A 25,083-nucleotide genomic window follows, 5' to 3' on the forward strand; every position below is an offset into this window, starting at 1 on the left:
CCTGTGAGCCTGCTGTATGAGAAATATTTTACATTGTGCAGAATGCAAGGATCCATTTGAACAGTGCCCAGAAGCTACAGTAGTTACAGAATGCTGCAGCCAGAATGCTGACTGAAGTGGGCTATAGGGACCATATCACTTTGGTCTTATTCCTCCTACACTGGCTCCCAATTAACTTCAAGGTGCAACTAAAGGTGCTGTTATTGACCTGTAAAACCCTATATTAAGGACCACCTATTCCCATATGAACCTTCAAAACACTGCTATGACTTTCAGGGACCTTCCTTGTGTGTCCGCACCATAAAAAGGCCAAGAAAAAGCCTTCTCAGTCTTGGTACCTAAATTATAATGCCCCCTCCCTCATGAGATATATCTGCCTCCTCTATCATTGTCCTCAGCCAGCAGGTGAAGATTTAATCTATTTCATCTGGCAGTCCTTCACTGACCATCCTTCCTGTATATGCATTTGAAATATGTATGTGTTTTGCTTGTTTTATATTGTGTATGCTAAAAGTTTGTTTGCTGCCTCAGGGACTCTAAGCTGGGTGAAAAGGCAGCATCAAATGATTTGAAAATAAACATAATGAGAAGAACCCTTTCTTTTCTCTGTTTGCAATGTCGCTGAGAAAATCCCTTGGGTGAGGCTGTACTCTCTGATAATTTCATCCTAATTGGATGCGGGAGAAGGTTGCAGCCAGAAACATGTTTTAATTTTTTTAAAACTCTAGAACAGGAAACTATTTGGAAGGGAGGTAAACAATAGTGTCACTGAACCAGTTGGTTGAGAGACAAAGACAGAATAGGCTGTTAACTGAAACCAACAGTACCATCATCCACACTCAGTATTAAAGCTGAACATTGCACAAAACAAACCTAAGCTCAACCAAAATAAAATCCTCCTGTTTCACAGAATCTGAGCAAGGTGATGACCATGTAAGGATTGCAACATCAGAAAGCATCTGTGGCCTCACATCATTTCATCTCAATTCAAAAATTAGGAGATATGTTTAAAATGAGCAAGATCAGACAACTGATCCAAAATGTAATACAGGAACAAACATAATCTTTCTTTCTTTTTTCCATTTTACCCCCAAATAGAGATTTTATTCTCTTTCTCCTGAGACCTACAAAGGTGTTTATAAGTAGTTAAGAGTCTGTAGTTTCCATCTGGATATGGTTTAAGGGACACCTGCAGAACTGCTGTGATCACTGAGGTATGATTTAAGTATCAACTTAAAGCTCACTACTTGCAGACTGTTGAGAAATGCTGGTACTGGCCATGGCTGCTTGTTTGTGTGCAACTAAATGAAATATGTTGTGTTTGGGCTTTATTTCTGGGTTTTGTCTCCAGTAGTCTTCTTTTGAACATGACATTATAAGTACACAGCATGTGGCTAACAAATAATCTGACAAATGAGTCTGTAACAAAAACCATATGGAAGAGAAGTTACGTTAATAAAAAAGGGATATCAAAGTCTTATCCTCCTTCTGGAAAATAAGCAGACTAGGATAGTTTACGTTGCTTTGACCGTAAAAAGTTGGCCAAGGAAAAGCATCTTGACACAAATGTTAAGTAGTGTTTGAGAATGGATCAACGCTAAGATACATTTGGATTCAAATGATGTATTTTGGAGGCTTTGTTCTGAGCCCTATAAGGTCACAAAGCTCACAAAAGCTTCTTGTGAGTGTGCATGTTACACACTGTGTCCAGTGTGTAACAGATTTCCCTCTGTGATACACCTCTGAAGATGCCAGCCACAGATGCAGGTAAAACGTTAGGAACAAGATCTACCAGACCATGGCCACACAGCCCAGAAATCCCACAACAACCAGTTGAATCCGGCCATGGAAACCTTCAACAATACTTCTTGTGAGATTTTCCACCCCCTATGATTATCTGACTAGTATTTTTACATAGGGATAAATGAAAAGAAGATACAAAAGCAAATGGCCAAACTAAAACAAGAACGAACATTTTCTCCTAGCACCAACTGTGAATGGTTAACTACTAAAGAATACAAGAAGAGCTAAGCTGAGCCAGATCAATGGCCATTTAGTCCCTTTCCCCATTTCCAAAAGTACAACTCGGATGCTTTTGGAAAACCCAAAAGCAAAACATGAAGCAATGAAGTATCCCTCACTATTTGCTCTTCTGTCACTGGTATTTAGAGAGATGCACTGCCTATTTAGCTGTCATAGCCAATAGCCACTGGTGGGTCTATTTTCCATGCACTTGTCTAATCTTCATTAAAACTATCTATCACTTTACTACACTGTGTGCCAATGAATCAACATTGGAGTAGATGCTGCCAATTACTGTTCCTGATGGCTTTTTAATGCTGAATTTTAATTACTATCTTAATGTTCTGTTTTTATTAGCTTTATTTTTCAGCCATTTCAGATTGGAGAGGTGTCATAATAATGTTCTAAATCAAATAAAATGCTGCTCCTGAAGGACCAGGAACCCATCACCACATGCTGGAGCACCACAATTTGTCTTTGCATTGCATGAAAAGAATATTTCCTTTTGTCTGTTTTGAATCTCTCACCCTTCACCTTCAGCAGATGACCCCAGTTTCTGGTATTATGAAAGAGGATGAAAAGTCAAAACAAGCCTTTCCCTTCTGCAGTTAAAAATAAGATAAACATTTCTGAAACTATTTGAGAGTTGTTTCACAAAATAAATACCAAATAAATATTGTGAACTGTATGTTTTGTTAGCATTTACTAAGTTGTTACCACATCTTAAATGCAAAAATGATTTCCATTAAAATAAAAAAATAGCACAGGAATTTAAAATGGTATATCGTTCAGGAGCAATGCGAGTGCAGTCTTAAGGCTGCCCTGGAACTGCTAAATTTCTGTGCTAGCATAATTCAGAGATAAGCTGACATAACAATCCCCTAATTGCATGTTGGAGTAAACCTCACGCCAGTGTATCTGCACTAACAAATAGCTACTGCAAGAAGCATGACATGGTTATTAGTTGGCATCCCAAACTCCCTTTATCCATTTTCCACCCTATCACTGGCATAATATTACACCATTGAAAAAGCTGGTCAACTCCCAGTGAACTCTGTGACAGTTTTTAAAAATCCAGTCTTCTACATTTCTAGCTCCTACCATAGCTACACAGCCCTAGCATGGCTTAAGATATTAACCATATCTGCTGCCAATCACAGTTCTGATAGTTGAATGCTATCTAAACCACTGCAGGATCCTCCTATCTCCAGTTATGACACATGGCAGGGGACTACAATTTTTCTGGCCTCACACTGTGCACACTTAGAACACACACGGAAATTTTGGCACTCCAAAGAAAGTCATTTTGGACCATAAGGGAGTACCTTGTATGAACAGTCAAGGAGAACAACAAACATTGTAAGAGTGTATTGCTAACTTTTTTATGCTCAGAATTCTTACAGGTGCTCCATACGAAGACTTAAACATGGGGCTGAAGCCTCTGCTTCTCAAACTGGGGGCCCATAGACAATATATAGACAATATGTGAAAATAAGGGAGGGAAATTCCGTACCTCAGACTCTTACTGCTGGAAATCTCTCCCAATCACACAGAACATGTACTACTGTACATCAGCTCTACAACTCACTGTCCCTGAACAGTCACTAACAAGTGACTGCCACAAAGGGAGCACCGGGTAATTATGCACATTGGAGATGTGCTTGCATAACTTCCCTGTGATGCCAACACAATGTCATGCCAATGAAACTTCATATGCAAGTTGGGGAAACAGAGAACACTTCTGACGACTAGCCACTCCATTCTAACCATTGCTATTGCTGACCATGGCACTTTTTGTCTTGCATGACACCTTTTCCCTTGCAATGGAGCAGCCTAACAGAATTGCCAATGTTCCAATAAAACTTGATACAAGGGAGAAATAAGCACTGGCACAATTGCTCCACATCAGGTCCATTTGAAAATGTTCAATTCCTAAAGGGAACATGGGAGATTTAGGAGCTTGAAGAGCACCTAGGTAGCACTACATTGTCAGATCTCTGGCTTGCACCAGGTACAGAGTACTCAAGCCCACTTGCTGTGTTTTGCATCTGCAGAACACAACTTCATACTGTCCGGTGGGTTTGGGGTTTTGTTGGGGCTCTTTTAAGGTTGTTCTCCAACAGGGGTAGAGGTCAGGATGTACCCCATTCACAGTCCACTGCCAATTACCTGCTGAACCATACATGGTCCATGTACATCTAGCTGTTCTGCTTCCTTCCCTTGTTCCAGCCCTGCGCTTGCACCACTTAACAGACAGCTGTGTGATCACTACAGCTGTACCTAACATTGGTATGCAGTCATAGGGACAACACTACCTCTGATACTACAGCTTTCAAAGACACAAAACAAGACAGCTGGCAACCCCATTTAATCTGACTTTCAATACAGAACTCCACTCCTGATGCTTTCCATAAATGTTTGGATTGCTTCACAGCTGTGTTTCTGTTTTAATGAGGTTTGGTAGACAGGAATCAATTCCCATGCTCTGCTTATTACTAACATCAGCTGTCTTCTGTGTGGGACATACACTGGGAGTGGTAAGGATAACCCAAGACATCCTCAGAACACCTTATTTTTGCTCAAGCTGTCTTTTTTTTTTGAAATCACTAAAATGCCACCTTTTTTTCTAGAACTAGTCTTCAAGTTGTCTCCTCTGCTATGCAGAATGCAGGAGCTGAGACGTCTTATTTTTCCCGTCTTATTTTTCTGTGTGACCATTAAAGCTGTCTTGTCAATTTCTTCTGCTGCTGGCGTCTGACATTTTGTGGTGCTGCAGAGATACTCTGTGCCTGCAGCTTTTTGCTTAAGGTTTTGCTGGCATGTTTGCTTTGCAGGCTCCAATCCTGGGTGCCTTTTCAGCCTGAAAAAGTATGTGGTTACACTCAACTGATCCTGCCAATTCTGGCAATATATAGCTTTCCCCCCCTTTTTTTAATTTTCAAGGCACTTTTTTCATAATTGGCCAATGTCTACCTTGCCTTGCTTTTACAAAAAGGTACTTTTAATATCTTCACGCAAGACCAGCACACTTGGACAGCTTTTCCATAGTACTTCACAGTGGTGTAGCACCAACGGGACAGGGGTGTGTGCAACACCCCAGGTAGCCAGGATGTGGTGTGGCCAGGGTGCGGTGGGGGCATTCCGGGGCATTCTGGGGCAGGGGGCAGGGCACTGCGGCAGGGGTGCAGGGCGCGTGTGTGTCCCGGACGCAGTTCCCCCTTGCTCTACCCCTGGTACTTCATTCTGCCAGTTGATCCATGGAGATGTCTAGATGACATGGTTGGAATGACTATGCTGCTTTCCTTTGTGTCAATTTGTCAACAAAGTGCATGTTTTTAAAAGATCAACCCTCCTTCCCCCAAAATTGTGGTATGTGCAGGGCTGCTACTGAGCATCTATAGTCCTTCAGACTGTGGAAGATGCTGTGTGTTCTTTTGTTGTTCCCTTGATCTGTTCTGTGGGTGGATGGAGCAAGATTACAGATATTGTATTGTCATGTGTTGGTTAGCTGTTCCTGTATATGGCTGACATGGGGACACCCTTGACATATTGCTCTGTGATTGGTGGGTTAGGCAGAGTCACTATGGATTCCAGTTCATTTGCAAAATTGTCAGCTCCTTGTTTGTAGGGATTTCTTTTGTCTATTGGGAAAGCATATAATTACTGACTACCTATACTGGCATCAGTATACTGGAATCTTAAGATTTAGCTACCCACACTCAATAAAAATCCTAGCATAAAAAATGCACTGTGCAGCAGAAAATAAAAATAATCCCAGCAATATAATAAAAAATAGAATTCTGGAGGGAAACAAAAAACTGATGTGAATATCCCTAGAGATAGTGAAGCTGCCCCAGAACAACTGTAATATATGTTGAGATAGTACAGAGATAAGAAGAGGAGTTTTGGATTTATATCCCCCCTTTCTCTCCTGCAAGGAGACTCACAGTCTCCTTTCCCTTTCCTCCCTCCCCCCACAACAAACACCCTGTGAGGTGGGTGGGGCTGAGAGAGTTCTGAAGAACTATGATTAGCCCAAGGTCATCCAGCCGCATGTGTTGGAGTTCACAAGCTAATCTGGTTCCCCAGATAAGCCTCCACAGCTGAAGAGGCAGAGAGGGAATCAAACACGGTTCTCCAGATTAGAGTGCACCTGCTCTTAACCACTACCACACTGGCTCTATCAGAAGCTAAGAGTCTATTGTCAGCAAAATCATCCATAACATTATTATAGAGATGTAATTCAAATATTAGAAGATCACCAACCCAGTTTTCAGTAATTTTTCACATACCATCAGTGCGTTTTGGGGGCCACATGCATAGTGACCTCAAGACAGTGATGAAGCTGATTTTGGCATCTGCTGCTACATATAAAATTCAGCTGTATAGGATTAGGACAAATAGTATTTGGACATCACATCACAGCACATGGGATGGAAACATATTCTTAATTACAGTAAGGCTGGTGCCATAAATGCTTCAAAAAACATGGATAATGTATATCCTTCAAGTGTCATTGACCATTAGCAATAAATAGGTATGATATTTTGCTTGTCTTGGAAGAAAGAAATGCTAAAGTTGTTTACCTTAACAGCTGTCACTCCACAAGGTGCTTCGGTGTGCCAGAAATTAGCACATCAGCTATTGTAAAAATGCTTGATAAGCAATGAACAAATAGCAGAAGGAAAGAGATACTAAATGTAAATGGATATTATGTGTCTTCCAGTTTCTGTTGGTAAAGATCTACATGCTTTGAACATTTTGCTCGGCAATAGAATGAGCCAACACGAATTCTTAACACAGTGTATGAAACATGTCAAAACATGTCCCTGGCATCCAATAACATTCATGAAGATATTGCATATTTACAGTATCATCCCTCTTAATGCAAACTTGATAGCTGAAATGTTGTGAACTTCAAACAAGACACAGGGTTCTACACAACTTGAGTAAGAGTGCCGCAGTTATGCAGAAAAATGCTACTTTATAGAATTAAAAAATGGTCAAACACATACACATCAGCACCAAGCAAGTCTGATTATGGCTGAATATGCTTTCACATACACAGACTGAAGTCAGTTGAGTGTCAGTTAAAGGCAGAGAGGAGAACAGAGAGAAATGCTCTGTTAAAGCAATGCACTTAAAGCAATGTTTATATTTAACATTATGCATTCCAGAAGTGAAGCAGCTATTAAACCAATGAGACACTAGACCTGTTTACTGACTAGCTTATAGCAATCTCGCCTTGTAAGAATGGAAAAAATAGTCAGTGCACAGGCAAATAATAGCCTGCAGTGTTACAAGGCGAGCCCCAATGAAGGAGTCACTTGCTGAATGTGAAAACAATGCTTGGTCCTTTATAGACAAAGTGTAGTTGTTGAACTGGCCTGGACAAGTCATGTTTGGCATCTACTGTGAAGCACCTTCCCACTTAGAGGAAAGTATGTCAAACATCAGCCAATTAGGCCGATATTTACATAACTCTTATGATATTTTATTATGTCAAAATTATGTTTTACATAACCCTTGTAAAATGAAAGAAGGTTGAAATGCAATTGTAAATCCACCTGCCAGTGCGCTTCTTAATTGATTCAGACTCAAAATTCTCACTGCCTTTCACACGTGCACAGCAGTAAAGAGGCTGAGAAAGCACGCCCTAGGCTTCAGCCTGGCAGCGCCATTGCAGCAGGGGAGGAAGGAATGAAAAGCTTCCTCTGCCTGCCGGCCGGCCGAAACAATCATGTGGCCGGGTACCGGCACTTGACTGGAACCAGGCAGCCAAAAAGAGGCTGCATCAGCAGGGACCGTCCTCTTTGCTTTGTCGCAGTTCACTGGGCGGTTTGGGCATAAGAGCACATCCTATTTGAGAAGGCAGTAGTTTGCATGCCGGACCTTCCCACATCGGGGGCCTCCATATGAGGTCTGCGGTGGTGACAGAGCTCGTGAGGGCAAGCCTTGGGGCTGCGCCGAGAGCTCGCTGCCCAGCAGGAAGGGATGTCACAAAATGGTTTTGAGTACATGTGGCACCTTGTAACTTCCTGTTCCAGTTCCATTATCGAGACCGCATCACCCCATATGTCCCTACACGGCCTCTCCGGTCGGGGGAGGCCAATTTACTAGTGGTCCCTGGCCCTTCAGCGATGCGGCTGGCCTCCACACGGGCCAGGACCTTTACAGCCCTGGCCCCGGCCTGGTGGAACGCTCTACCACCAGCTGTCCGGGTTATAAGGGACAGGGGAGTTCCGCAGAACCTTAATAAAACGGCGAATTTCCGCGCCCGGGCCTTTGGAGAAACCGGCCGCTAATGGTGCCCCCTCCTCCCTGTGGCCCTGACATCTAGGCCACATACCATCGAATGAGACTCGCCATGCCTCCCTTCCTAGGGGAGAGGGAATTTTAAATGTGGAACACTGGGCACCAATTAACTATTAACTATTTATTAATTATATCTCAATCCATTGAGACTGTGCAAACCAAATTTCTGGTCTTATCGCTGCTTTTAAATGTTTAACCTGTTTTATACTGTCTTTTTACATGCTGTACACCGCCCAGAGCCCTTCGGGGATGGGGCGGTATAAAAGCCTAATTAAATAAAATAAATAAAATTAAATAAATGTACTGGACAGTGGTGCTGTCCGAAGGGCCTAAGGGGTCAGCTGGGGCTGCCCTGTAACCAGGTTCAGCGACTTGCTGCCTGGGGGTCAGGATGTGCTCTGTTATGCTCGCCCAGCTTCAAGGTTATAGTTATATGTTAAATAAATTGGGCTGCGGCCGATTTCTTTTCCAACAAAAAGATGTGTTCTTGTCATTATTGGAATGAGTCTCCACACATCCGCATGCAAGTGCTTTTAGGGGAAATGTATTTTGCTACATATCTGCTAATGTGAGCAGATTCTCAGATATGTTGAAAAGGCAGAAAAGCATGGAATAGCGAGTATTTAGAAACCTTTATCAACAAGCCTCTTTCAGCTGCTACTTGGAGCACGATCAGCCTGTTTCTCCGGCACAAGCACAATAGTTCTGGGGCACACCCACTACTTGATTTTCCCATGGGACCTATAATGAATGAGACTTTGCTTCTTTGAGTTTTTCAAGCTACTGCACAAACTTCTGGTTCTACTGTATACAGTTGCAGAAGAGCACACTGTTAAGAAGGAAGTGGCTTCAGCATATACACTCATTAAGGTACTACAATTTGAAATTTAAAACACAATTATTAATAATTTACTAATTGTTGTTATTAATTATTGCAAAAATGACTGGCCTGTATCCAACCACAAAATCATGAAAATGCAAATGCTTTAAAGCAGTGGCGGGATTCAAATAATTTAATAACTGGTTCTGGTGGTGGGATTTAAATAATTTAACTACTGTTTGTTTACAAGCACTATTTTAACAACCGGTTCTGCCAAAGTGGTGCAAACCTGCTGAATCCCACCATTTGCACTGCTTTAAAGTTTTCTTTCTGCTCTTAAGCAAAGGGCTACTGGTAGCTGCCCCCACTAAGCTACTCTCAACCCAACTAAAAAAATCTATGGATAACCATAATTTGACTTGCCAGATTGGTGTGATGGGGGCATCTACTGCATGGTTATGTCCACACAAATTTAGGAATGTTGGTAAGGCACGCAGTGTGGGCATGAATCTTTTCCCTTGTTTGCAGAAATGTCAAACCTAACAGAAATTTCTGTACAACCTCCACGGGACAAAAATAGTTTTAAATTTTAATTCAGGGTTGTCATCTTATACGAACAGCCCAGTACATTTCATAGTTGCAATGAACAAACTAAAAAAAGGGGAAGTCTTTTTGCCCTTAACATTTTCTCTGTGTTTACAATCAAGCATTCACAAAGGTCTGACAGTATCAGGACAAAAGGTCTTTGCATTCAAATAACCCCCTGTAAAAAAAATTGACAACATGCATTTCAAAACATGACCTCCATTTCCTTTACATCACCCATATTCTAAATACTAACTGAATACTAGCTGTTACTGAATACTAACACCATTTGATGCTATTGCCTGCCAAGCAATTCTCCTCAAGAAATAAAATCTGAAACTTCATGTATCCTGTTGTCCATATCATGCTGTTAAAATAAAACCTCACTCTTCTTCTCAGTATTATCATTGTTATCCTGAAATGTATTAATAAGAGCTGTACTTTCCATTTGTCAAGCTATTTCTCTGTTGTTCAATTTTCAGAATTAAGAAGCACATATATTATTAAAGCCAAGAAATCTAGTTCAGCTGGTTTGCAGCTCTCACTTTGGTATCTTCTACAAGACACCAACATTTCTTGTTAACTTAATGGCATGAATAAACAAGGATTTAGGAAGACATATCACCAAACAAAATGGATTATATCCTTTCATTCTGCTCAGCTTAAGGGATTTTCCTGTGGATGGAAAAGCTTCTCTTACTGTAAGGAGTTTCCTTACACTTGTGGGAAGTTTGCTTGGTAAGCTGAGTGGATAGTAAAATACAACCCGATATCAGTAAAGGTTATGCAGACAATTATGCTAGGGCAGATATCAAGATGTAAACCTTAATTTGTTACGGTTATCCAGCTTACTATTTATCAGCTTTAGCTCATTAAAAATGTATTCGGTCGTAGCCATAGTGAGAGATAATAAGTTGAAAACATCCTTCCAATCCTTCACTTCATTAGCATTAGTATCCTGTTCCTTCACTGTATTTATCTTTTTCTTAGACTTATTAATTATATCACCGGGATGTTCGCTGAGCTTCCTAGTCTCAGAATTTCGAGATGTTTCTCTACATTCTCCTCCTCCTCTTTATCCATTAAAGCTTCAAAGCGGTTAGTTGTTTTTACTTGGAAAAAGTCCATTATTTTGGGTTGCTTAGCATATGGTGGGGAGTTCCCTTCTATCTCCCTCTGCCGTTTTTTATGGCCCATCATAAAACTTATCAACCCACAGCTCGGATTTGGATAATTTGGATAATTTAGGTGTTGATTATAGTTGTAAATGGCAAAATTCCAAGCCTTAGTGTGGAGCTCCTCCAAACCGCTGCTTCTGGGGTCAGAACCGGAACCGGAATGGTGTAAACCTAGGGTTGCCAACCTCCAGGTGGGAATTAGAGATGTCCAGAATTACAACTGATTTCCAAAATACATTAACAAATTATTCATTTGGTTATTATTTAAAACATTTATTCCATTTATCCTGGGGAAAACGACTGCTTTGGAAGGTGAACTGCATGGCATTATACCTTACTCCGCGCCCGAAAGCCCACCCTTTCAGGCTCCCGCCTCAAATCTCCAGGTATTTCCAAGCACAAAGTTGGCAAAGCTGGCAGCCCCAGGTAAGTAACATTTTAGAATTTAGTTGCAAACCAGATTGTCTGTAGAAACCATTAGAAACCATTATCCTTTTTGTGCTCCTAAAGTAAATAAGCTATTTGAGTCCCATTTACATATAGTTGAAAAGTGCTTCTGTAAGGTGACATAATATTTGAAAATCTACATTAGACAAGGAAACTGCAACATCTACAGGCTAGTGCCACACATCCCTTGAAATAGCTAATGCTGGTGATCTCAACCACCAGCCTTAGACCTTGGTTAACATCTATTCATACATAGTAATAACTACCTCTAATTCACACTCATAATTAAATATCAGAAACAAGAACAGGAATATTCATAGCAACTACTATTATGCATTATAATGGACACAGTGCATAACTCCCATAAGCATCATTGGGGATACATCTAAAGTGATTTATGTAGATGGACAGATTTATACTTGTTAACATAATATTTTTACATTACACCAACAAAAAGCTTTACTATACAATATTAATACAGCAGCGATGTAAATGATGCAGTTGCCAAATTTCTTGACTTGTACATAATCCAAAGCTCCAGGAGTAAAATTTGAACAATACCGTCCTTCCCCTTTTTTCTCTTCTTTTTAATGTATAAAATTAATTTTATATTTTTAAATTTATATCCATAATCTTGTGTCACTTTTTTCTTTCCTTATTCAGTTGAATGAACCTTATGTACACAACACTGTATCATGACTGCCAATAAAGGTTCCTTGATTGCTTGATTGCTGCTGCTACAATATTAATACTCACCATTGTCTTATTGGACATATATTTCTGTTGGTTGCTATATTCAGAATTAAACAATGAAGGAACAGTTTGTTTCCCAGCTTCACCCTCCACAGATAGCTTTAAAAGACACTGGACAGGTTCAAGAAGGATAAGTCCAGCAATGGCTACCACCCATGGTGTCCAAGGGAACTTCCACAGTCAGAGATAAAAACCTGTGAAAGTCAGCCGAGAGGCAACATCATAGGAAAACCTTGGCTTCTGTGCCCTGTTTGTTGGTATTCCAAAGTAACTCTCTGGCCACTGAGTAAGACAGGATGCTGGACTAGATGGACTCTCGTCTAACCCAAAAGGGCTTTTGTTATGTTCTTTAGATAGGAATGCCAGCTAGCCCACCAAGTCAGCCATTGTGTACTACAGCAAACTGCCTGATTCACACGCAAAACTAAATGATGGTTCAATCATGAGAGCCACTGCTGACCTACATGTTCTATTTCTCTTGTTCCCTTCCATTCTTATCCCTTTGCATTCTTTGATTCCTTGCCTCATCTCCTGATTTATAACAAACTACAGTATGCTGTTAACATCCAAATCATCAGAGTTTTTTTCTTGCCCTCCAAACCAAAGTTAAAAGCCCCCTTCAATCATGGATGGTTCATTGCCCAAATGACCCAAGTGACTGCTTGGAGTGCCAAACTGGTAAGGGAAGAGGTGATTGGCATGGCTTGCACCTGAGGCTGCCTCCCACCACACCTATGCTGTTGCTACATGAATAGGCCCTGCAGTCTGCCTTGAGGTTGGCGAAGGTGACATGAGAAGTGTCAACACCCCGCACCCTCCTGAAAACTGGACCTCTGCAATCTGTCTTGGAGTCCGTGTGAGGAGAATGGCTTGTGAGGAGAAGTCAACCCATCTCCTTTCCTGCCACCAACACCAAGATCCAAGTCTTGAAGCCCAGTGCGGCATCACTGTGTGGCAAAATTCACTCAGCTGACCCTGTTTAGAGGACCTGTGAAGACCATGATTTGCTGTGAGATATCAGGCAGAAAACTAAAACCTGCAAAGGGAAGAGAGATGGAGAAGATAAAGAAGCAAGCAGGTGGCATGGTCCTGATCATTACACGTGAAGCAGCTCGAGCTGTCTATTTCACTATCCTAAATATAACATTTTGTTAGTGGAGGGCTATGGCTCATTTATTCCCTGGACCTGCAAGCCTAAGCTCAGACTCAATTTCATTAGATTGTCAAAAATACATACATAATGCTATCCATGTTACAAATATCATACTTGGAAACCCCAACTGACTTCCTAAAAAAATATTTTCCTTCACAGACCTGCAAGTCAATGTTCCTCAGAAACGAAAATATACATACATAACCACAAATGTTATAACTGAACAGGAAGATAACATGTATACCTTCTTTAACAATCATTTCCATTTTATTAGAATATAAGTAAAGTGTTTTTTTTTAATTTTGATTTAAATGGAAAGACTTAAGACCATGGTTAATTTTCCAGCTGAAATTAACAGGGGTTAAGCAGTACAATCATACCACGTTATACTCTTCCAGGTACACTGACACCAGTGGGCTTAAAAGGATAAACTGCTTAAGATGACACTGAAAATGTCTTTACTTTGGACACAGCATGCTTTTTTAACGTGGAAGACATTATGTTATAACATGATTACAGTAGCATTATAACAAGATTATAGCAGCAAAAAATTAAGATATATTATTATGATGATATCTACCTAAAAGTAAAGAAAAAATCCAGAGTCTGTACTTGAATAAAACTATTGTCTAACAAGAATGGCCTGGTTAATGATTCCTGGGGGAAAAAACTCCTAACAAAGATAACAGTGTGGCTCAGAGCCATCTCCATTGTTTCTCGAGTGAGCTGGAATGCTTCCACGGGTATAATACAAAATTCATTAAGCCATCTCTCAGAATTCAAGCTTTTCTAAAAGACTTCTCACTCCAGTGTCTCCTGTCAAAGGAAACAGAAAGGACTCTATGATTTATTCTCCAGCTCCCACTGATTTGAAAGAGAAACCAGCCCAATCCCATAAAAACAAGAACAGTTGCCAAATAATAAATAAATGGAGTGCTTCTATGCACTGACCAATCTGAGCTCTGTGGGCCTCAGGAAGCTGTTTGGAAGATACCTGTAGGCAGTGTATGCTTAGACCCATGCTGGCAGGCCATGCTGGCAGGGACTGATGGGAATTGTAGTCCATGAACATCTGGGGTGCCATAGGTTCGCCATCACTGGTAGACCAAGCCGACTTTCCTTTAACTACAGTTTCACTCATAAGTGTAGGGAAAACTAATTATAAACAGAACACAAGACTGGCTTGTAGGATATATTAGTCTATCTTGGCATTTCATCCTGATTCTCATTCAAGGAGATCATATTGACTGAGAGAAAGCAAATGGCATAAGGTCACCCTTTGAAGCTGAGTGGGGATTTGAACCTGAGTCTCCCAGGTCCTTATTGAACAATGAAGGCTCTACACCACCCCAAACAGGACTGCGGCAGGAAAGGTCAGGGAGGGACAACAGCAGGCACAAACCAAGTCCAGTGCTTCCCAATATGGTACTAAAAAGCCAGGGCAAGGTGAGCCCAAGTGCTGCTACAAGCACTTGGAAGTGGGTAGGTCTGAGAGGCAACTTGAATACTTTTCCTGCCACTAACTGAGAGAAAATGAACCTTAGTAGTGTTACCAGTGCTTCTGGAGTCAGTTGACTCCTCCTACCCCACTACTCTTGTCATAATGTGATATCCCAAGATGTTCCTTGGATTGCTTAGATGATGAACCAGCCTAGGAAGGAGAGGGGGTGCCTTGTGATTGGCAAAAGAGTAATCCAATCAATAGTGCAAAATCTGGGATCTGCCCTAAACTAGAAGAGATAATCTTGAGCTGGATCCCAGGAGGCAGCTGAAAAGTGTCAAATGTGGAGTAAATACTCTTGCACTGTGGACTCACTCCTGCAATGATGTACACTCGTATATTATGCACCCTTTGGTTAGAAGCATTTAGCCTGGGTCTGTTTTCAAGGATTTGTCTTTTAATGCAGCCATCTGAAAGCTAATTCCTTAATACTGTCAAAGCATTTTAGAAACAAAGACTGGAAATGCTACGTGTTGATATTATTAATTTTAATTAAATTAATTCCAGTTAAACTGCATTGTTTGTTTAGCAGGCAAATGAATATGTTTAAACAGAAGTGTCAGATTTTTTTCACAGTCACACATTGTGCCTGCTGAAGTCAGTAAAAGCCAAATATATCCTTTTAAAATACAAGTACATGTCTGAAAAATACCCTAGTGTGATTCCTTTGGTGGTTTTAATGCACAAAATACATGAATAAATTACAAGTCTCATCTTTAAAAAACCACAGACATGGGAGCCAAGGTAGAATCTACATTGCACAGAGCAGAAGAGACATTGATGCACAAAAGTAATTTCCCTAGAGTGGTGTACACATTAAACTATCAAAATATTTGACTGGTGTTTCAACTGGTTCCATTTTACATAATACAGAAGTATTCCAATATTGAAAATACATATAACCACCAAGGTTTGGAACCTACCAGAGGAGAATGCAGAAAAGTTTGGAGAAAAAGTAACTATCCAATTAAAATTTTGTTGAAGAAGCACATTTAACTTCCAGAAACTCTCATTTGCTACTTATTATATAAACTCAGTAGGCTGTTATTTCCTATACTTCCATTGCCACTGTCTGGTTACTGCAGGAGACCAAAATAATGTATTGTCAATTCAAAGGGTTCTGTATAAATGCTCAATCCTGTTCAGTCACAATACTAAATCCAAGCAGTTAAAGTCTGCAACTCAAACTGGCACCAGTCAGCTTCTGCTTGCCCACTCCTGAATAACAGACCACTAGGACCTCAACCATTCTGAGGCACTTGCTCGTGAGGCCTCTACCAGCACAGTTTTTACTCTTTTGGGCACCACAACCCCTTCATGGCATACAAGAGGAATTAGTGTCAGAATAAACTGCTATAAGCACATGTGATACTTCAAAACTCACCACCCTATTACAGAGCCTCAGTTTTAACATCACTGCAAAAATAATTACTGTTAGAGGTATAAGTTCACTTCCTGGCATAGTGACCTGTAATGCTTTGCCTAGCATTGTATCCCTAGCACTGTAACACTAAGCAATAATTAACTAAGTATCCCTGAGCAATAATTTTTTGCCCATGCCCACCTCCCTATAGGGACTCATGTAAAGGGGGACTCTTTACATTTCAACAGGCAGGATAAAAGCATTTTCCCAAGGCACGACTTCATTATTTAGAAGGCACAACTTATAAATTATTAGGTATAACAGACATTTCCAGATCTGGACCCCACTGAGGGGCAAGCATGTGACAGAAAGGCATATGGCATGACAATCATGTGACTCAAAGAGGTGACAGAACAATAAGGCTAGGGCAGGGGTAGGGAACCTGCGGCTCTCCAGATGTTCAGGAACTGCAATTCCCATCAGCCTCTGTCAGCATGGCCAATTGGCCATGCTGGTAGGGGCTGATGGGAGAAGCCACTGAAACATCTGGAAAACACTGGGATCCTGGAGATGAAACACAAGTACTAGAAGGTATGCTGTAATGAGGAATAAGTCATAGAGAAATCCTTTTCACCATTGAGTGATTAAGAGAGCAACACTAAACTCAGGATCTCTCTCAGGTCAAACCAATGGAACAGTGTTCTTAGAATTTAACTGTTTACTTCTGTCCTGATGCTCATCTCAACATGCAAACCAATGCAGACAGGAGACATAGTACCCTCACCATCTACATAGCAGATACTCCCCCCAGGCCCCACAAAAAAAAGGCTTCTCTGTGAGGGCTCATGATGCAACTGGAGAAGTTTCCCATGGAATTTCATGAGGGCCCTCATCTATGGATGGAAAGCTGCTGGTTTAAACAACAGTTGCATTCCACTCCTTTATCATGTTGTATAACTGGATTCGTTGAAGAAATAGAACTGATTCTAGGGAAACAAGTCGATAAGTTACATAATTGTTTAGTGGTCTTGAAGTACATGGAGACCACTAGAGGTCACAAGGGATATTGTTCTATTTTAGTAACTCTTCCCTGTATTTCACCCAAACATGCTTGTGGCAATCTGCTGCACTATGCTGTTCAACTAAATACAACAGTACAAGGGTACTGTTGATAGCTTCACTATCAGCCTACATTTTTACTTTCCCAGGGGCTATCCCAAATGGTGTCATATGCTGAGACAGCTAGGACAGCGTAAGTACCTGGCAGAAAAAAATCAAGCTTTGCTTGTAAGTCATGAAAAACTACAGCCTTGCAAATTTGTCACTAAAGATACTAGTCACCGGGAATATGCTTATGCATTACCCTTGTTGGCTTTGAGCTGGAACTTTTTCTCTCATAGTGGTGATTTTGAGGAGCCAGGAAAACAGCTATTTACAATGACTAGAAAAAATGCTGCACAGAGCTGAATGGATATTACCTGTTTTTGAGCTTTCACTCTCCAAACAATCCTGTATGGAGCCACATTAACTTCCCAAATGACACAGTTGGGCTGGGCTGGATCAAAAGGAAATATCACAGTGCCACTGTGGTTCATAGTATCTGGCTACAAATCTAACTGTTTGTACCAGCCAAAGCAAAAACCCTTAAACCAAACCCTACCAAGCAGCGCACAATTTTTCACCTGACTGCTCTGATTTTTCATCTTCACCACACTGGATAGCTATAAATACATCAAGTGAAAGACAGGATAATTTCATGCCTTTTGGAATGACAAAAAAAGAAAGACTCAAAATGATAACTGGTATATAAGAGACAAGACTGGATGGATATCAGCTCCTTCCCTGAAATGTTTACAATATTGCAAAATTACTTTCTTATGAACAAAATTATTGTTCTTATGAACAGGCACTCAGAATCCCATTTTTAGTGCCACTAAAATGTCATCTTCATTTTTTAAAAATTAAAATAAAATGTCCTTTTTAAAAAGGTCACCGCTAAACGTATGAAGGTGTAGATAACCTTTGTAGCTATTATAATGTGCTTTACAAACAATGAAGTAATTGAACTCATAAACTCAGTTACATCCTTATGATTTGCCACTAGCATACCTGCCAAGGACATATTGTACCCATCCCAGACAAACACCCAAATGGCAAATTACCCCGCCTTTCTGGACTTCAGTCCACAGAAGGTATTGAACTGACAACTTGAAGAATGCCAGGTAGTCATTTTGCCTGCACAACTCCTTCCAGATCAGGTCAAAGTAGAAAACTTCATGGAGACCGGCAACATCGGCTGATCTTTTAACACCAACAGGTCAGCAGATAAGATGTCCAAATCTGATTTGCTTGCAAGTCTGAGAAACGTTAATTGTGTGAACTATGGATTTGCTCCCTTTTGGTTTTTAAACCACAGCTTGCTCCCACATCTATATGACCACCCTAAATTCAGTGGGAACTGGATCTGGCATGACTTATATGCAATTACTACTGTGGAGGGAAAGCTACATAGAGTTAAGCCAAGAATAGGTGTGTGACTTTAAGAGCACTGCTGCTGAAATTCCAACATCTTAATGGTCAGAGAGATTGATCTCAGTTCTTGCTTCTTTACAATGAGTCAGCACAAAAGCTATTGTGCAAAAGAACCTGATGACTACTGCTGCCCAATCAGTAGTAAATGGTCAGATCACAAGCCTCTGAGTTTCCCCTTCCCAAGAAGAATACAGCAAAAAAAAACCCTCTGCAGGTACCAATCTGTGTTCCCTGAAACTGGCGTCTCTCCCATGACACTGAAATAATGCCTAATGATTCCAAACAGAAAAGAAACATAACATGATTTTACATTGTTACACTACTGATCCTTAGCTCTGCATCCTGAATGTCACATCTATCAAAACGGCAGTATAAGGCAGTCATGTATAAATATGCAACTCATCGAATATCTTGCATTAATCTACCACCATTTCACAGTTTTTCTTCTGTAAGCAGTGGGTCATCTTCTGATGGAAAGTCAGATGAATTGAAATAATTATATATCATTTGCAAAACATTTTCTCTGTATGTTAATCATTAAATATGCTATAGATGTACATTTAAACAGTGAACTGGGTGGTTACATGTCATTAAAAAGAGCTCAAAACTTGCTGAGTTTTGAGAATGCAACCACAAACAGCCAAAATGTGGCTTTATTAAATCAGATATAGTGGACTCACTGAAAGTGGAAACTTCACTGTACAGGAAGAACACTAGCATATAATTTAACTGACATATAATACAAAATAAATCAAAATAAATACAGTGGGCCTATCTTTTATTGGACCAGTTTCTGATGGAGCCAAGGATACATAAACAACTACCATCTGAAGTTCCAAAGTAAGGACCAGGAACCAACCAAAGTTGGAACAGTATGTAGATCAGGATGCTGATATGTAAAAACAGAATAACATAAATATTTCCCATTTGAGCATAGATTTCCAACATCATTTCTCATTTCTCAATATTTTTAGAGGTGGCTTGTAGCCTTAGTGAACTTGAAACTTTATTTAACAATGGATAAGTATGCACAAGTACACACCTTTGAGCACTATAATGCAATGACATCCCTAGATGGTATTTCTATGTAAATGTCATAATGATTCTTTTTCTCCATAAAATATATATGTCAAAGATTTGATTTCTCTTTCCTCATCTCTGCCCACATACTTCACATTCACTGTTATCTCCCAAATCAATTGTCACCATAAGATTTTAAGTTTATCAAATCTCCCGTGGCTAATATCCTTTAATTTTTTTCATGCCAAATATGTACAATATCCATAATGCAATCTTAAAAGGAATTACATACCCTTCTAATTCCATTGAATTCAAATGACTTGAGATGGTATATCTGTGCTTAAAATGGTATTATCAGTGTCCCATTACCATTTTCAGAGCACCCACGACCCATTTTCCCCTATGAATTAATTGTCTGTATCTATTTATGAATGTGTACATGTATAATAAGACTTCTATTCAGGCAAAGGGGGATATATTTTGCATATGCGAGTGCCAAGGATTAATTGTAAGGATTGAAAGTCACAAAACAGGGAAATGCCACAATTCCTGATGACTGTCCATTGGCTTGACTGTGTGGTGGCGCTTTTCTCTGCTGTAGAGTAAAAGTCCAGAAGTGAAAAAAATGGATATTGCATAGGAGGAAAGTTTTAATGACTGTATCCATGACTGCCACATTTAAATATGTGAGAATTACAAGAATTGATTTGATTCTGAAATGCAAAAATAATACAAGAAAAAAATAAGTTTGAGTTTTATTTTATTTTAGTTTTATTTCATTTATTGTAAGGCCTTGCTCTCCAGCATAAGAAACTCAAGTTTCTGATTATTCCATGTTACCAGTTTCACTGTTTCCAGATCCAATGTGAATGTGTGAGATTCATCCCATTTGGGGTCTCTTTAACAAAAATCCCAGCAACAAAGCAGACAGTGAGACATAAGATGTCCAATTGAGGCTTTCTTTTCATAGAAATTGTGTTCAGATAATGAGTTTCTACATGTTCTGTCAAAAAAAGGTTCTAATTGTAGTCCTTATTTTAAAATACATGGAACCAGTTTGCTTATATATTGTGATACCCTATTAACACTAAATTTTACACTTGTAAACAGAGTAGCAGCTTATGTCTAATTTTATAAACTGAAAAAAACTGTCACAAAAACGGTGTGTGAATGACAGCATTCTGACAGGAGAAAGGAGCCTCACAATAGGCATCTTTTGACTAAGATCTTCCATTTGTCTTAGGCAAAATTATCAAGTGCCGGATCAGTTATCCTTGATCACCTTTCAGAGAAGATTTGTAAATTCTTTGCTGCCCAGCAGACTGTGGCTATACTTTTTCTTCAGTCCTCTTCATAATAATCAGGAGTTATAGGGGGGAAAAAATCTACTTGAGTACCCTCTGAGGTAGGAAATTCAGTGCAACCCCAAGAACACTTTTGAGTGGGCGGTGGAGGGACCCCCCCCCCCTTGAATAGACCTGACTGGGAACTAGGATTCTGAATAGACCTGCTTAGGAGTGCTCTCCTTGTCTGAATATTTATAGGAAGTGCTGCTTCTCACCTTGCTACTACTTGTCACAAGTCAATATAGTCAAGGAATTGACACAAAGCTGCTGTGAGACTGACCCAACATGAAGCATCATCACACACACACACACACACACACACACACACACACACACACACACACACACACACAGGGGGAGAGAGAGAGAGAGAGAGAGAGAGAGAGAGAGAGAGAGAGAAAAATTGGGTCTCTGAGAAACTGCACTCCTAGCTGCATAGGGTATGGCAACTGTACAGGTGTCATCACACTTGGAACAAACTGCTCAACCAAGCACAGATATTTTTAGAGGTTGCAAGGGCTTCTATTTTGTAAATTCTTTCCCCAGAAAGCAACTGCGCTTTAGCAAGCGTTACACCTGACACCCAGTTTTGCTAGCTGCTGAAGCGACCCAGTGACATTTTGCCAAGTCTCCCTTGACAGGAATGAAATATCACTGGAAGGGTCTGGGTTTAGGAACTTCTTGCCTATTTAAGGTCCAAGGAAAAGGGCAGTCGATTGGGTATGAATGATTTCTCTCCTCCCATAAGGATGCATTTGGCTGGCTTCTAAATTCAGTGGCCCCCCACGCATTCCACTTGTTCTTTCTTCTCCTCCTCTTTGAGGTACCAAGTGGAATAAAAGCATCCTGCATCAAGATTAGGATTTCCTTCTTTGTGCACCAGCCAAGTAAAGCCAGCAAACGGGGGGGGGGGGGTCCCTAGCAGAGCCACCCACAAGCCACCAGCGAAGTGAAAACGTCAGAAAACAAACTGCCCTATGCATAAGAAGACACCCTCAGTGCCACCCCTCTGAGCTCCTTCGGGGGATGTGCCTCTGCCCAGGATGGCACTGCGAGGATCCTGCCTGAAGAAGGGACGGCGGTGGTCAGGGGAGGGGAGAATTGCAAACTTACCCGAGGACACCGATGAGCCAGACAAGCTGGAGTTGCTGGACGTGGCCATCCTCCTGGCTGAGGGTTCCTCAGTGACCGGCCCAGGGGCTGCAGCTGTTGCTGTCCGGCTGCGCCTGCTGCTGCCCCCGGCCCATGGCAAAGTGCGGGAGCCTCGCTGAGCAAAGCAGCAGCAGCACCAGCAGCCGCCGCCGCCTCCGCCCGGGCTCGGCTGGCTGGCGAGCCAAAGGACGCGCTCCCGCGGCCGGCTTGCTGGCGCCCCGAGCAGCCTTGGCTGGGGAGAGAAGCCCGGAGCAAGAGAAACCCGCGCGGCTTCCAGTTCCTCTCCCGCCTAGGAAGGGAGGCTTCCCGGGGAGTCGAGCCGCCCTGCCTGCGCCAGCCTGCGCCCTCCTCGCCGCCGCCGCCCCCGGCTCCCTTCACCGCCTTCGCGGCTCAGGCTTGACAAGCAGCGGCTCCTCCTTCTCTTGCTGCTGCTGCGCCTCGGCTCTCCTCACTCACTCACTCACTCACTCACACAAAGGAAGCCGCGGAGGAGGGGAGCAGCGCCGCCTGCCGCGCCCGGCTCCTGAGCCGCCCGCCCGAGGCGAAGGAGGGCGACTGGCCAGAGCCTTGCCCCTGTGGAGCCGCTGCACCCACCCACCCTCGCCTGGCTGGCTGGCTGGCTGGCTGGCACGGCGCGCGGTCCATGTGCCGAGGCTGGTCCAGCATTGGGTCGCGCCTTCCTTCGCCAGCCTTCCTTCACACGGCTGGAACGGGAATGGAAGAGGGAGGAGGACAGGTGTGTGCAGCTGGGCTGGGGGAGGTGATGCCCGGCGCCAGGTGTCCAGGTGCTTCGAGGGTACATTGACGGGGGCTGAACCCGCCGGGATTGAACAAGAAGAAGACCGTGAGGTTGCGGGGGAAAGAAAAAAAATGTCCACCCTCTCAGTCTGTTGTCCTGCTGGAAAAGGCAAACTCTCTGCTAGGGATGGGATCAGTAAATGGACTGAAAATAAAACGGGCGGTACCCTCAGGGCTGGGTCTACATTGGTTTTCTTGAAGGAGGGGAAAAGTGCCAGATGCCCTCCATATATTATATACGTGTTTCCCTTTGTATAGATGCATATAATCAACAACTCTTTTAAATAAATTATGGCCGTTGTGGGCCATCGAATAGATGAGCCTTTGGTTTGGTCCATTAAGGTTTGAGAAAAGGAAACGCTCTTAAAAAAAAGTAGGTACAAAATTAACAGAAAGAGTTCCATACCATTATTGCAAACTGGGAAGGCTGTATTCATAGTGTGTGTTTAATGCATAACCTTGTAATTGACAAAAGGTTTACAATGGTATGGAGAAATATGGAATATACTAATTAAATAGTTCAGAATATTGTGGGGTTTTTTTTTGCAGATTCAGATTTCATCTATAGGGATTACATTAAATTGTAATTAAATCTTTCCAAATTCACCCTCCTAAAACAGAGAACTTTTTATTGGCAGAACAGTTTGCACAGGAAATCAAATATGAAGTAACCTATCAAAGTTTGCACAGGAAATCAGGAAAAGTTTGCACAGGAACAGTTTGCACAGGAAATCAAATATGAAGTCAGCTATCAAATATGAAGTAAGCTATCAAAGCACCTACACATTTAACACAGCCACGCTAGTATCTATCACAGACAAGAAAAATTAGCATCAGTGTTTAACTGGGATCAGTTGCTGGAGTCAGACCTTGGAATCTTTTCTTGAAGAACCCAAGCTGTTTCCCAGTATATTTATGAGGTTATGTAAGTTCTCTCTCTCTCTCTCTCTCTCTCTCTCTCTCTCTCTCTCTCTCTGAGTACAAGCACCCTTTTATTTTTACTGTATCATTAGGAACAACTTTGGCAAGACTTCCAAGAAAGAGTAAACTCCAGATGCAAAGGAGAGTTGACCATTTGACTGCCCTCTCTGACAGTTCAATACTGGTGAATGTACCTTAATTCAAGACTCCCTCTAGTGGTTGCTCTATAGATCACACAGTAGTTTGCTGAAACCTTCGAACTGAGCCAAGTTCTGTAGGGCACTGATGACAAAATAAACATTTAAATGTATTCAACACTTTCTAGTAGTCAAGGATCGGGTGAAGCTTCTGTTGATGGACAGGAAGGAAACAATAACCTCTACGGTGGCTTATTTTCTATCTACCATAATGGCTGACAGATCCCACGACTACATCTATTCCACCATCAAGCCAACGACATAAGCTGCTCCCTTGTTGTAAACAATCTTTTAATCTACACATGGATTTTTATATTCTCCTTATATTATTTGTAAAATGCCATTAAAGGCCTTTGATTTGATTTGAACTAAAATGCACAAAGAGGTGCCTACTTGTAGATTTACCAGAAAACCCTAGGAAATAGCAGTGAGGATGGGCAGAAGGCACAGGAAGCAGGTGCCAGGGGGAAGGAGAAAATAAGGGTAACCAAGAAGAGGAGAGAAGGAATCAGAATAGCAAAGGTGAAGGAGTGTGGCAGTCCTATCCAAAGAGGTGGGGGGAAGGGCAGCCTTGTGCCAGCATGTTTTCCCTCCTCAGGACACGTTTACTAGCAGAGGGAACAGACATGCAGGCAGCTACCTGTCTTGCAGCCCCACCACTGCAGAACCTGGAAGTCTGGGCTGCAGTGGGGTTGTTCTGGCATCCCACTTAGATGCCAGCTTGGTGGGGGAGCAAGGGCACAGCTGACACTAGTCAGCTTCCTCCTGGGTTGAGAGCTGGGAGTGCAGCGTCCTGGCCTTCAGACTTACACTAAAGTCCTATGGAACGGAGGGGTTTGGGCCTTTTCTAAGCTTCCCACCTGCCAGGAAGTCCTCTTAATGTGGTGGGTCAACGCTGTACTGGTGCCACATCCTGCTTCTTCCGGGTTTGGATGAGGCTGGAAATGATGGGTAACAGTAGGAAATGGAAGGGATTTGAC

The 25,083-nt window shown here is 41.7% G+C and overlaps 1 protein-coding gene across 1 annotated transcript in view; it reads right to left on the reverse strand.

Moving 5' to 3' along the window:
- Positions 1-22,709, reverse strand: part of CHN2 (chimerin 2) — a 152,218-nt gene extending 129,509 nt beyond the window's left edge. Inside the window, exon 1 of the mRNA XM_048511874.1 lies at positions 22,149-22,709. Within this exon, the coding sequence (XP_048367831.1) occupies positions 22,149-22,197 (49 nt within the window). The 5' untranslated portion in view covers positions 22,198-22,709. The remainder of the gene's footprint in view (positions 1-22,148) is intronic.
- Positions 22,710-25,083: the final 2,374 nt, after the last annotated feature.

Source organism: Sphaerodactylus townsendi, linkage group LG11 (genome assembly GCF_021028975.2).
Source record: "Sphaerodactylus townsendi isolate TG3544 linkage group LG11, MPM_Stown_v2.3, whole genome shotgun sequence".
NCBI lineage: Eukaryota > Metazoa > Chordata > Lepidosauria > Squamata > Sphaerodactylidae > Sphaerodactylus > Sphaerodactylus townsendi.